The sequence below is a fragment of the Anneissia japonica genome, unplaced genomic scaffold (genome assembly GCF_011630105.1).
Source record: "Anneissia japonica isolate Jap-2015-1 unplaced genomic scaffold, ASM1163010v1 scaffold1863_len523710_cov156, whole genome shotgun sequence".
Classification (NCBI taxonomy): domain Eukaryota; kingdom Metazoa; phylum Echinodermata; class Crinoidea; order Comatulida; family Comatulidae; genus Anneissia; species Anneissia japonica.
In genome coordinates, this window is record NW_022714601.1 from 178,965 (window position 1) to 194,141 (window position 15,177).

Here is a 15,177-nt window from a genome sequence, read left to right on the forward strand (position 1 = left end):
AGCGGTCTCTCTACCGGTATGTATGGGACGTGTCCACCTTCACCTGAGAGCTTGCAATGTTCGCCTAGTCTAACTACGTAAAACATGGGAAGTGCTGAATAAACCTTTTGTTATAATTCTATAATCACGGATATGCCCTAATTCTAGTAATGGCCTATGAACAGTCATCCATAATTTTCAGGCATATTTTATGCAAATTAAATTTTAGTTGAAATTGAATATCATTTGCCATGTGAGAAATTACACCAAAAGAGGTATTAACCTCCTAGATTGCACATCAGTAGATCAAAACCTGGATGACAGAGGTTTTTAGTATCTATTTCTTCCACATACATTATACAATGGCAAAGATTATTTAGTTATAAAATGATGATGGTGATGATGATCATGATCATGATGAAAAAAAAACCAAGTAGACATGAATAGACCATGATTGAGTCGAGAACGGGAACTAAATGGATTTATATAATAAGTGGCCCTTGGTGTAAACAATTTTGGAAAAGCCACTCACTAATTTAGAAGAATGACTTTATTGTTGACTGCATTGTACTGTGCTGAGTACTATATTTGGTCGGGTCGGGCAGTATGAGACAAAGAAATGATGACAGGCTTCTGCTTACGATTATTCATGACGTCACCCTAAGAAGACACGCTTTCCTCGGTTGAAGTCGTGGCATTTAGCAACTACCAAATATAAAGGGTTATTTTCTGAGTTGGTGACGCTCACTGGTCATTACCCTTTAATCTTACTATGCTCTATAAATGCTTTGGCTGATTTCGTAAGTGTTGGGGTCCACGTCTGGAAGTATGTAGACGATATAACTTTAGGTACCGTAACAGTTTGATGCTTGGTAAGAACAGAAACATTTATAAAGCTTTGAATTCGTTAGACACATAGTCCATTCTAAGCCTTGTTGTTTTTCTTTTTTATTATTATAATTATTTTTAATATTTTTTTTGGTCAACAAGTACTCCAGACGTAGACTGCATTTTTTCTGATCAACTATTGCTTATAGTTAATAGTGCTAAACTCCTTGGTGTCATAGCTGATTGTAGTTTAAAATGGGAGGAAAATACTAATTAAACAGCAAAGCTAAAAAACTTTTTATATTATGGTCACTCATGAGGGATGGCCACTGCACCGTTGAGCTTGTTAAGGTGTATAGATCCTTTGCATTTCTGGTCAGCTGCCGTTGCCTATTAATAGCGCTAAACTCCGTGGTGTCATAATTGATTGTAAATGGGATGGAGATACAAAGTAGTTATAAAGCAAAGCTAACAAAAATCTTTGTGTGTTAGTGACACTCATGCGGTGTCATCATCCGATAAACTGATCTAAATGAAACTTTCAGGTACGTTTAACCAAGTGACAAGGAAGGAATTGTCAAATCTTAGTGACGATCTAGATCCGAGTGTAAATTCCAGGGTCTTTGAAATTGCCAAGGTCCCAGACCTAAGTATCTCTGAAAACAACTTAATAAAAGTTTTTTGATGGTCCAATGAAGAAATTATTAAATGTTGGTGACGATCCGGAGTATGGTGGACCATTTAAAGTTTTTTTCTTTAACTTTGTCAATATGTTACTGAGAAAACTTAGACCCATTAAAATAGAATATTTTTACTTTTAACCCAAAAAATGTTTGTTCCGTATTATACAAGCTGACGCTTGAAGAAAATTGTTTGTGTAGGTTTTTTTTTTATATTATGACCGGATGTAAATTCTTAACAAAATTAAGCGATGTACTTGAAATGTAAAGTATCAATTTTAAATGGGCTAGTTAGGAATCGGTGTGTTGCTAAGTTTTGCAAAGTAATAATCTCATCAAGTGTTTATGCAATACAAAAAATTAATTCTTCAATTATCTGACCATGCTTAAACACAAGAAGGTAAACAATTAGCAATAATCACATTGATAAAAATTATTAAATACAAAATAAAAATTATACAAATTAAAAACTAGAAATTGAATTACATTTTGAAAACAACAATATTCTTTATTCAGTTAAAACAAAACCTTAAAACATTACATACATTATACAATACATTTTACATATTTATTCAAAAACGTTAACATTGAAAAACAAGATTGTGAGCCTTTCGTGTATTTTATACCGCTATGTATTATCATGTGAGATATTATGACATTATCAATCTCTGTCGTGTCTTAAAAGTTACAAAAATATTGTGCATAAAATTCCGACGACACTAATTATCTAAAAACTTGTTTTTTGTTGAAGTCATTTTCGTCATTTTGCTTTAAACATTACAGGAATAAGAGTTCCGATAATGCAAAATCATACCATTATTTTATAGGTCAATCCGTTCTGATGGCAAGCCGCTGGGCAAATTCATTGTGTATCTGTGAAATTAATACAAAAATACAGTTTTCAACATTATTTGTGAAAGCATGGCATACTGTAAATTAATTTCAATTCGAGTGAGCATAAACTGAAATAGCGCAAATTATTGTTATTTAGCTCTCATTGTTATAAATCATTGCTTTAAATGTAATTCAGAAAATTCCGATATGTAGTTGCCAAAATAATTTCATATATTTTAAGAATAGTCGACTAGAAATTTTGTATAAGGCTACAAGTGTTGGCCGATGATTTTATTTATACTTTTGTGATAAAACAATAGTTTAATACACAGGGAAAATTATTACGTCCATGTATACACTATATTTTGTAATTAATTATCATACCTCTTTAAGTGAATTTACAAATTCCTGGAAAGTTGTTTTGAATATTTGTTCCTCTTGATCAAAATCCTTTAGAAAAGTTATATCCATAATATTTCCATTTGGGGTGCTTCTCCTTTTTCTTCTCCAACCCTGTAGTATAAAAGGGTTATCTGTAGATTTCCCTTGTCCACTATACAATGCAAAATCCTGATTTCTTTTTAACGCCCTATGACTTCTTGCTCCAATTTCATCTACCAAATCTACCAATCGCCCAACGCTACGTATCACCTCCATCCCTCTGGTATGTATATCTATATCTCCCATTGATTCATCTTGACTAGTGTTTTCATTGTTTGTGTCAGCCTTATTAGATTTGCAGCATAGTACTACAATAAATCCAATTATGATGCATACATTCTTTACATATATGTCTTTAGCCATAGTACCTGTAACACAAATGTAATTCAAATAATTTAGTTAACGGCATGATTTAACGCAGTTACAATATCGTCGTTAGGCCTATTCAAATTAGGATTATTCACACAAATGAAACGGATCTATTCAGGTGTATCTTTCAACATTTTATAAATATTAAAAACATAATTTTACACACAAAAACCGATTTCATGACAGTTTGGAAAGATGACCACTGGTTTTAGTGATGAATAGGCAGCAATAAAGACCATCATATTATTATACATTACGATAATTAACAAACCAGTGAGACTGTTTGGCAGAGTGCACTTACAGTATCATGTGTTGCCTTTATAATGAAGGTTATCAACTTAGGCAACTCAAAGTCGTTATACCTTTCATTAAAGAGTGTAAAAATGCAAGAAGTTGGACTTCTCATCTTGCATGCACGCAATGAAACGAAATACAAAGTACAGCCATGAGACAGGGGGCGCCCTATTAGAATTCGAATAGTGTTGGACAACCCTGGTACAACCGGAGTCACCAGTGTAAACAACACCAAATTCGATTCCAGAGTATACATCTGCTTGATAGGCCACCCGTCGCATACCGCAGCTGTGGTCAGGTAGGCCTAAACTTTGCTGGCAATGGCATACCTGTCAACCTTGAGAAATTTCGGGTAAGATCAGGTGACAAATAAGCCGAGGGCACGAACAGTGGTTGGGGACCAGGAGGTCGCCAAAAGCTCCCGTTAGGGCCCCTGGACGCTTTGGCTTAAATGGTATATCTAATCGATATTAGTGAGTTTATAATGATCTCAGATACAGCAGTTATTAAAAGATAGTTTAAGATAACGAAAGGCATCTTCCTTTCTTATGTTACACCTTTTTTTGTATTAGATTCTCTGTAAAATCTCAGTTTAATGTATATTTTTTATATATGATGTATTGATCCCAGGGAACGAATGTGTATTTAAAGGCCAAACACATAGCTAGAAAGGGCGCAGTTAGTCGATATTAATGGCGATTTCATGGGGAGAAGTCCTAGCTCAGTGGACCGCATAATCATGGAGGTAGAATGTCATGATGATGGATGTTAGTTATAGTTAAATTCATTACAAATTGAAAAAAGAAACACAATTTACTCAAATGTTAGGATAAGCGTAAGTTTTGCCGGTGTTTGCGTAAGACCGTAAGATTTGATTGGAATGCGAGACTTAATACGGCGAATGCGTACGGGTTGACAGGTCTGCAATGGGCTAGGCCAAGACCTTTCAAATTAAACCTCCTGCGCTTCCGTATAGACTTGATAAAGAAACTGCTGATTTAATTCGCATAATTAAAAAAATAATAAATTGCGGATACATTGCTTCAATATTGACAATATTGCAGCTTCATCACTGCGACGAAATCGAGCGAAGTGATGACCACTATCGCAACAAAAATTGAGGAAGATATTTTAACCGGCGTTCGTTCCCGGTTTAAATTAGATAGGTGCAACTCGGGATCAACCCGGATTTTTTTCATTTGATGTAAATGGAAATGCATGCGGTATCATTCCAGAATTAACACCTCATATCATCTCATCTTAGCAGTGTAAAAGGGGTATAATTACTAGGCACGCGTTCGATACGAACGGATTTTAGGTTCTTTTGAAGGACGCCCTCTAGTTCGTGGTAAGTCTTTTCGAGAGAGGATTCCGTTTCGGACTTTTTGCCATTCTATGCTCTTTGCTTACATTCACAAGTAATAGTAAGGGTAAGTCAACATTTATTATAAGGCTATGTCTAAAATTATAATAGCGGTATGTCTAAAGGCTAGGAATGGCAATAATTAAGTATTTGTTTATTAACAACAAAATGTGTTTCTTTTAATTATCAATTTAAAACGTATTATACCTCTAACAATTTATATTGATTATTAATTTCGTTTTATTATAGGTAGAACAAAACAGTTTAATATTAGTTAGGGTTGTTGGTTGTGGTTCAACACATTGCATGAAATAAAAATAATAAGTGCTTCACATAATAGAACATAGACAAAATGTTGATTAAATTTTATCACAATTAATTATAATACATAACCTACTTAGTCCGAAATGAATTACAATGAAATCAAGTTATCCCGAATGTTAAGAGTTTACCAAAGGCAATAGGTATTTAATGTATTTAATGGAAAGCGACTGATTTAAATTACTAAATATAAATGACTAATGATAAAGAAAAAAACGAGGATATAAATTAATCACCGCTTTCGAAATATGGTAGACTAACGTAAGCTTACCTTTGAATAACCCAGTAAGATAACTAGCTTTCGGCACGACTGTAATGGTCGGAATTGATGGTCAGACTGAACTCTCTCCAGCGTAACTTTTGCTTAAGCTATCACTGATGACATTTTTAAAGGCCCTGTGTGGTAGACCAACGGAAGTGGTTTTCACTTTAGTGTTAGCGCTCCCCAAATAACAACTTCCTCAAATGCATATCGCATACTTTTACTAGATTCATTAGCGTTTTAATTAAAGTAATTAACATAATGCTTCAATAGTTGATGGTAAGAGACCATGAGTGGCAAACACGTCAATAATTTTACCGAGTTCCGACACGTACACATTTACATACGTAAGCGCTAGATTAGACAAATAGCTTTTGTATGTTTGCTATAGTTATCTCATTATTTAGAAAATCAAGAATTTTAGTTGCCACCACGATAATACAAGCTCTCCAAAGCGCGTTGATTATTAACTTGGCATTTATAATTACCAAAAAAAAAAACGGAAGTAAACCATACCTATAAGATATGTATTATAGTGTATGTGGTGTAAATTACTTTATTTCGTTGACCTTACACATCGAATTTCACTTTATATTATTGGAGAAAATGTTTGTTCAGTAAATTTTCTAAACAAGGCAATAGGTCTAAGTTATGGGTCAGTTGTTAAAATCGTGAACTAAAACGCCATAAACATTAAGATTATTTACAATGTAAAATATGAATATTTAGTGGTGGGGGGGGGGTATTACTGAACAATAAAAACAACTTGTTTTTAAGTTATATGTTAGTTTAACAGTTTAACATAAACTTTGTTTTAAATTGTGGTAGTTTTATAATTGTCATAGAATATTAGATAATTGAAAGCATCATTAAATCTTATTACAACAAACTTAGGCCTAGTGTCGTCACCAATATTTATGTTTATAAGTAACATATTCTGCAAATAATTAAAACACAGGGTGGGGAATCTTTTACTTTTGATGGTATGATTTTTAATTAATCTGTATCTGTATTATATCCATATCATTCAAATACCATTTCCATTAATTACAATATCGAATTCTATCAAAATTTGGAAAACATGAATCGATTTCACAGATGTTTCTAGCCATCAAAATTTAGCATGGATATGCTAATTAAGTAGCTCAAAACCAAGCAACTGTATAAGTTTCGTAAGCAAACATGTGCTCATCTCAGTCCCCAGATACTGCGAGCCCTTGTCTTTGAGGTAATACTGTGTTGTAACATTAAAAATGAAATAATTTTGGCATATCATAGTTATAGGCAAATATCGATGCATTTTTTTGTAATGAACACCCTGTGCATTGAGAAACAAGACTCACCAACTCTCACCATAAACTCGTGGCGTTTGAAGTACGCGCATTCACTCGCATTACTGAGGAAGCTCTAAAACAAAGTAGTACATTAAGATTTTGAGTAACGTCTTCTGGTAACCTATTCCACATTATTATACTATCAAAATATCATTTTCATTACTCTGTGAGAATAAATTGATTTTCCAGGAATCAAAACTATTGGAACATTTTACAGATTTCTTCTTAGTATGCACGTATATATGCCCTTTATAAAAGAAATTTGCAGATTTTAGATTTTTTTAAAAATTTTAATAACAATTTATTCAGGTAGCTTGAATTTACATTCAACATTGGATTTTTTTTTAATGCAATTTGTGGATGCTGTTGTTGGGAGGAGTATGGATAAGCAGTCTCACAGTTATTTATTTATCTATTGAACATATAGCCTATTTTGTATAGCGTTGAAAACAAGATAGCGTAAGTATTTACTTTTGGTGGTACGATGTTCAGTGAATCTGTGTTTGTATCAGTGGCGGACCGTCAAGGCAAGCAAGGTATGCAGTGCATACCCTGGCTAAAACAAGTAAAAAAATATAGTAGTACAGTTTCTCCATTTTATTTAGCATATCTTAGTCAGAATCTTCTATGGAAACCTTAATTTTTCGAGTGGATTGCTAAGTTCATTGGAATAGCAAAGTTTTTCAATGTTTGGCCTACTTTGGTATCTAGGTTAAGCCACAGTCGGGCCTCACGCTGGATCGCATGATACTCTCAGCTACTTAAAAGTTCCGCATGGCTGGTTTTCAATCTCGGCCAATCACGTATTCATGAGTCAGTCGGCGTCAGAGCATACCCAACAACGCTTAAATTTGCTATTGTGACAACCGTGTGATGGCGTCAGAATAGCCAATTTAACACTGGAATGGAAGCAGTGCTTCCAAGTGTATGTGCGCATGCTCTTTCATCGATACCTATACTGCCGATCGGGTATTCTATCGACATTCTTAATCTCAATGATTAAAGTTTAAATAAATTTGTTGGGGGATAGGCGAGTATTTTTTTTTCAGGGGGTGGGGGAACATCCTAGATATGCCAATACCTAGCATACCCTGCAATTTACCCTACGGTCCGCCACTGGTTTGTATTATATTCATGCCATTCAGATACCACTTCTATTTCATTACATGAAGTTTTTTCTTCAATTGATATAATATAGCAACAAATTGTTGATATATCTTGGCCATAATTGTGTTATAAGTAAAAATGTTCTTTACTATTTCTGTGCTGCTCTTTTCTACTTTCCATGAATTCTAATGAATTCATTGCTAGTATTTTTCCCGCAATCCATACATGGCTATATTGTATATAATATTTCAAATTGAGTTCACCATTTTATAATTATCAATATTTTTTTGCCGGAACCGAAATCATATTCATTACATATGTATTGGACAATAAATAAAAACAGGCTTAGGCCTAGCCATCACTTGAAAGCCGGTACATAGCTAGACATTTTAGGCTGCGCTTAGCCCAACCATGAACGAAATATTTTCTTATTGATCGTGTGGATCAGATACACAAATAATTTTACGTTTCGAAGCCAAATAAATCTTCCTTTAATTGATTTATTTTTGTTTTTATTTGAATTTATTTCAATATACACTTGGCTAGTACATATTCTGACATTACTTTGAGTAATATTTGTTGTTTGGCTATTGCCACCGTTCTAGTGGCGTGCCTGGGAGGTTAGGACGTTGATCTTCGTATAGTCCAGCCTTGAGTTTAGACTGCAGTGTGAGGCCTATCCTATTTCAGGAAAAATCATACCACCGACGATCTTGATTTTTTTTTCCATTTAAGGTAAACACAACAATTGTTTGGGTGGGGGTGAGGAGGGCTAATGGTACAGTATTATATAATAAAAATATAATTAAACTTAAATAATTGGTGAGGGCTACGGTATTTTTGTTGTTATAAGATTAGTAATGCTTTAAATTATCCTAATATTAAATTATGATGACTACCACAATTGTGTACAAAACTTATGTCAAACTGTTTCTTAACTAACATGTAGGTTAATCATTTTGGTTAATATGGTTTTGTATTACATTTTACTAAACCAATATACATACGCAAAAACCACACCAAATATTCTTATTTTACATTTTAAATCATTTCAATGTTAATCGTTTTAGTTCAATAATTGAACTATAACCCCTTGCTTTACTGAACAAAAAACCCTCCAACAATATAACAAGATGAAATTCGATGTAGAAGGTCAATGAACGAAAGTAAGTTACACCACATACATTACGAATATTATAGATGTCTTATAGATATCGTTTACATCCGGTTTTGTGGTAATTATAAATGCCCAGTTAATTGTCAACGCGCTATCGAGAGGTTGTATTATCGTGGTGGCCACTAAAACTCTTGATTTTCTAAATATCAGAAAACTAAGCAAACATATACACCGATAAGCTATTTATCTACTCTAGCGCTTACGTATGCAAAATGTGTACGTGTCGTGACTTGGTCAAACCATTGACGTGTCTGACACTCATGGTGTCTTCTACCCAAACCAGCAAATATTAAAACAAATATGTAAATTACTTTAATTAAACCGCTAATGAATCTAGTAAAAGTATGCAATATGTATTTGAGGAAGTAGTTATTTGAGGTGCGCAAACACGAAAGTAAACCACTTCCTTTGGTCTTCCACACAGGGCCTTTATAAAAGGTCATCAATGACCAAAAAGTTACACTGTAGAGAGTACAGCTTGACCATCAATTTCGATCATTACAGGCGTTCCAAAAGCTAATTATCTTACTGGGTTATTCAAAGGTAAGCTTACATTAGTCGATCATATTTTGAAAGCAGTGATTAATTTATATCCTCATTTGTTTTTTTTTTCATCAATTTAGCTATTTATCTTTAGTCATTTAAATCAATCGAGTTTCATTAACTTCATTATTTCTATTTATCTACCTCTTTTTTCCGGTAAACTGTTAACACTGATTTCATTGTAATTCATGTATTTTATTGCGATGAAATTTAATCAACACTTTTTTTTTATATTCCATTAAGCACTTATTATTTTATTTCATTCAATCTGTTATTCCAGATAAAAGTATTGAATCCTCTACTGTATGTGCCATGGAGAATCCAACCCCTGCGCCAACCACCCCAACTAATATTAAAAATACACTGCACAGTTACTACCTGGTACTTCCAATTAAGGAAAATAATAACTAAAATATAGGCCTATTGTTCGCGGTATAATACGTTTTAAACTGAAAATTAAAAAAAAAAATGTTCGTGTTAATTAACGAATGTTTAATTATTACCGTACCAATCATAAACTTTACATCCTTCTTCTTTTCTGCCTACAATTTTGGATATAAAACTAATTGAAAATCTTTAAAAAACAAATAACTACTTAATTAGTATACGTATACTCCAGTCTACAGTTCCGATAAGCCCCGTTCCTTGGATATTGTTGCTAAGGCGATCCACGAAATGACAACGAAAAGTACGATGCAAACATTTTATATTTGAGTTTTTGTGCGACATGCACGTATTTCTGGTCTCTACCTTTTTTAATAACATGTTCTTCTTTAGTTAGTTAAGTTCGAGTGACACTTCGGAAAAGTCAAATTATGATCAAAAATTGAATTTTGTTAACAATCACATAACACTCTCAGCTCATGAACTGAGTTCATCAATACTTGTTACTTGTTCAGTGGAGGGGCAAGGCAGAATTTTAGGGTGGAAATATAATGGGGTGGCCCTAGATGAGCGTGGTCGGGCGTCGTTCAAAATGCCTCGAAGTTGGTCCAAGGGGAGAAGCCCCCGAAAATAATGAAAGTTCAGGGGTTCTAGAGGCTTATTTAATCGTAGATTTATAATGTAGATAGTCTACTAATATGTAGAAAATACATAACATTTTTCCCCCGTTAGTTTTTCTTCTATTTGGGGGAAAATTGGGGCGGGGGAATACCTGTCTCTTATACACATCTAGATGTGTATAAGAGACAGCCTCCACCCTCCGCTGGTGTAGGCCTCTCCATCGATTTCCTTTCCGGGGTGTGCTTTGCAACTCCTCTGCTTCAGGTGCCAGTGAACTCTTATTCTCTCATCACGTAACTGTGTGTTTGGTCTCCCTTTGTTTCTTTTATGTGAATATTGTGTCCAGTCTGTAACTACGTTCCTATATATTATCTTCTCTCCTTTTTATGTTCTTTTGCCTAAATTTATTTCTTCTATTATGCCCATAATTCTTAAACTGCCCAATGTTTCCAGCTCTGATTGTCATTTGCAGTATTTTATTAGTGTCTTATTAGTATCCTAGGGTTTAGCTCGGATAATTCTAATAATTATATCAACCTACCCTAAAAAGCTAACTGTTCTGCCGTTATATAACATGTTTGAACCGCATTTGTGTTACAGGTACTATGGCTAAAAACATACATGTAAAGAATGTATACATCATAATTGCATTGATTTTGGTACTATGTTGCATATTTAATAAGGCTGATACAAACATTGAAAACACTAGACAAGATGAATCAATGGGTGCTACAGATATACATACTAGAGGGATGGAGGTGATACGTAGCGTTGGGCGATTGGTAGACTTAGTAGATGAAATTGGAGCCACGAGTCACAGGGCGTTAAAAAGAAATCAGGATTTTGCATTGTACGCTGCTGCACAAGGGCCGCCTTATGATGGCCCTTTTCAACCACAGGGCTGGAGAAGAAAAAGGAGAGACGCCTCCAATGGAAATATTATGGATATAACTTTACTAAAGGATTTTGATGAAGCGGAAAAAACATTCGAAACAACTTTCCATGAATTTTTGAATTCACTTGAAAAGGTATGATAATGAAATGCAAAATTGGTTGAATGACTAATAACATCTCATTTGTATTAAACTAATGTTTAACACAGTGCACAAAAAATATTTTTTGAAAACGTTTGTTTTTTTCAAGAATCAAATCAGGGGTGGCGCCAGTGGGGCTGTCTCTTATACACATCTAGATGTGTATAAGAGACAGATCCATACATCGTCGGGGAGAAAAAAAATACATAAGAATATTTCACATAGTAGATTCTAAAGTCGATTACATAAGCATTAGAATTCCCTAAATTGTCATTTTTTTCGGGTGCTCTGCCCTCTAGATGACCTTCAAGCGACTCCCTACCACTCCTACATTTTTCTGGTCATAAGCATCGGCCCCCGCTGGGGACATCGGCTAGTTCCTTCCCCTCCCCCTCCTCCCGTGGGGAAAATCCTGAAGGTACTCCCGAAGCAAATTAATGATTCAACAGGAGTATTTTTTTTTAAAGCACTGATTTAATAACAATAAGGGGCGCTGTTTCATTTCTGACTCACTCGAATTTGAATTGAATTACAGTATGCCATGCTTTCACAGTTAATTTTAAACTGTGTTTTTATATTTCACAGATACACTATAAATTTGCCCAGCGGCTTGAAATAAGAACGGATTGACTAAGTAACTAATGGTATAATGTTGTGTAATAGGAACTCTTTTTCCTATAATATTCAAGCACAAATGACGAAGATGTTATTGACTTCAACAACCAAAAACTTTTGAGATAGGCCCCTATTATTAACATCGGAAGTTTCTGCACATTACGTTGGTAATTTAAGACACGACAGAGCTCGATGCTTCCATGATATTTCATATGGTAATACATAGTGGTGTAAAATAGACGTAAGGCTCGCCAATGTTTGTTTTTTTTATTACAGTGTTTGTCATTTCAAAATTCTGAATAATTCAGATATTATTTTGCCTTTCAGTTTTAACTGAATAAAGAATGTTATCGTTATCAAATTGTATTTTAATTCGTGTTTGTATTTCAGTAGGTTTTTATAGTGATTTGTATTTGAATTGTAAATTCATTGTCTTCTTTCTTGTTTTTGAGCGTAAACACTCTATGAGAATATCACTATACTAAGCCAACATTTGGCAAAAAGAAAAAAAAACATCCATTGGATTATATTTAAAAAGATAATAGGCCTACTAGCGAACGTCTTTGTGTAAAATATGGACAAATATAATTAATGATATCATTAGGCCTACGTAAAGAAAGTCCAAACAAGTTAACAACATCAATATTAGGTGTCTCTTGGTATATATCCATCACGAAACTTACCTGTAATGCCAACCAAATGATTAGATGATTTATGTTTTCTTTAATTGCTGCATTATTAATTTACAAGGATCGCAATTTATGATGACTTTAGTGAGTGTCTAGAAGTCAGTATGTCACTTTTGTCTTGTAGATTTCTAATTTAATCATCTGTCGGAATTGATTCAAGTTCATTAATTTTCTAATGATCCGAATCCTGTAGAATAACCAGCACTGATTTTAACACAATGTCAACCGGTTGGTTGGTTCTCTGACGTGTGAAACACGCAAAGGATAGCATACAAAAGCCCACGGTGACCTTCAATGATAGGCCTTACATTATTATTATTTATTTATTTATTTTTATTTTATTCCGAACATCATCCAACAGCAATAAGCTAATTACAGGATGTCTTAAATACAATACATATAAATATTTAAAAAAATTACAAAAAAATATTGCGAAGAGGAACATCATAAGCAAGATATTGCAAATATAAAAAAATTCAGAAAAAAATACATACAAATGCAAAACAGGTGAATAATTAATTAAAAGACCAAGCAAAAAAGTTAATAATAATAATAATTATTATTATTATTATTGTTATTATTATAAATAATAATATAATGATTATGATAATAATAACAATAAAAATAAAAATGATCATATTAATAATGCTGTAATGATATACAGTAGTAATAATACCGGTAATAATACTGATAATGATAATTAGGCCTTTCATAGCTACCTAGGATATTGAAGACATCTCACTCAGACAGAAATATATTTACAGACGTACTGCAAGCTTGAGGCTTATAAAAACAAAAATACTAGGAACACATTTAGAAGTTGGGAAGTCCTCTAAATTTTGAAAAATAACTTTTACATTATTACCGTGGTTACTGAAAATGAGACGACTGGTCAAGGTGACCATTAAAGGAAATTATTGAGTGCACGTCGTTTGTAATCGCTCATTATAAAAGTATTTTCGTGTAGCCTATCCAAGGTTCGCTTAGAAAAATAGCACAGAATGTACAAAGAGGGACAGACTATGTCCTTTACGAATCGTTGACTTAAAATACGGTATGATACTCTCCTATGTCAATGGAAGTAATGCATATAATCAAAATATCGGAATTAGACGCTTATTTAATTCTGAACACGATACCGATATTTTTTTCGATTTTTTAAATTCACAACACCCATCAATGAGATTCACTATGGAAAAGGAGTATAATAATAAGCTACCCTTCCTAGACATCCTTCTAGATAACTCATACTCATTAATAACCTTAGTCTGTCATAAAAGAAAATATACCGGCTTGGACTTCTACGCCCTCTAAAATAGATCGGACATTCAAAATTAACAACACATGGAGGGTTTTTCATAACTCCGTGTATATTGGCGATACCAACACGGGCTAAGGAGCACTTAGTTTGGGACAATTCATCACACATATTTCAACATCTTCAAAACTCCGTTAAATGCAAAAACACCTCCAATTCATCCAACACATCCAGGGGAAAGTCACTGGCCCCATGGGCTTTGTGATCTACATTAATGATCTACCAAATAATATTACATCACATATTCGACTCTTTGTAGACGATTGTATCATCTATAGGGTCATAACTGGGTCTCATGATGCTGGTGATTTTGCAAAAGGACCTTGATATGTTTACTGCATGGGGAGGACAAACCGGATGGAAGTTAACCCAAATAAATGTTGTGTCACGAGAATCACTCATGCAAAAAATATATTACACAAACATAATTATTTAATTGATAATACTGTGCTTAATAATACTAAAGATCACACCTACCTAGGAATTAACATATTAAATTGTAAGTTAAAATGGAATATACATATTAAACATATCACTAATGCGAATAAATGTTGAGTTTTGTACGTCGCAATTTGTATTCGTGCTCCCGACATATTAAAGACCTTGCTTATAAATCATTAATTAGATCGAGACTTGAATTATGTGTCTTGTTTATAGGATCCCTTGACTAAATAATTAATCCAAGATATCGAAGCTGTGCAAAACAGAAGTGCGAGATTTGTCATGAGTGACTACAGCAGGTTCAGTAGCGTCTTTGCCATGAAAAAATAAATAAAATGGGATCCCTTGCAATTAAGGAGATTTTTTAACAGAATGACCATATTTCAGCAACATATTCCGAGGTGACGTGTCCGCCCAAAAGGACTGTTACAGATTTTCCTTCATACCAAGAACTATACGAGACTGGAATCGAATCCCTAATGAAATTGCATCAATAGAAGACAAAGAAAAGTTCAAGGTTGCTATATCCGACCACCTAAGGAA

At 33.8% G+C, this 15,177-nt stretch overlaps 2 protein-coding genes across 2 annotated transcripts; one reads left to right on the forward strand and one right to left on the reverse strand.

Annotated features, from left to right (window-relative positions):
- Positions 1-2,043: 2,043 nt before the first annotated feature.
- Positions 2,044-5,610, reverse strand: LOC117109050. Its single transcript, XM_033251276.1, has 3 exons — positions 5,381-5,610; positions 2,706-3,130; positions 2,044-2,360 (listed from the first exon to the last, which is right to left on the reverse strand). The coding sequence occupies exons 2-3, from the start codon at positions 3,123-3,125 to the stop codon at positions 2,316-2,318; spliced, it is 465 nt and encodes a 154-aa protein (XP_033107167.1). The 5' UTR covers positions 3,126-3,130; positions 5,381-5,610; the 3' UTR covers positions 2,044-2,315.
- Positions 4,813-12,547, forward strand: LOC117109049. The gene is made up of 3 exons (XM_033251275.1): positions 4,813-4,855; positions 11,138-11,565; positions 12,157-12,547. The coding sequence occupies exons 2-3, from the start codon at positions 11,143-11,145 to the stop codon at positions 12,199-12,201; spliced, it is 468 nt and encodes a 155-aa protein (XP_033107166.1). The 5' UTR covers positions 4,813-4,855; positions 11,138-11,142; the 3' UTR covers positions 12,202-12,547.
- The last annotated feature ends 2,630 nt before the right edge of the window (positions 12,548-15,177 follow it).

Bases quoted from the DNA above. Each gene is read 5' to 3' on its own strand.
- LOC117109049 (XM_033251275.1), top strand. From the start codon at position 11,143: ATGGCTAAAAACATACATGTAAAGAATGTATACATCATAATTGCATTG. The intron at 11,566-12,156 runs GTATGATAATGA...TATATTTCACAG, and splicing joins TTTTGAATTCACTTGAAAAG to ATACACTATAAATTTGCCCA.
- LOC117109050 (XM_033251276.1), bottom strand. From the start codon at position 3,125: ATGGCTAAAGACATATATGTAAAGAATGTATGCATCATAATTGGATTT. The intron at 2,361-2,705 runs GTATGATAATTA...TTAATTTCACAG, and splicing joins TTGTAAATTCACTTAAAGAG to ATACACAATGAATTTGCCCA.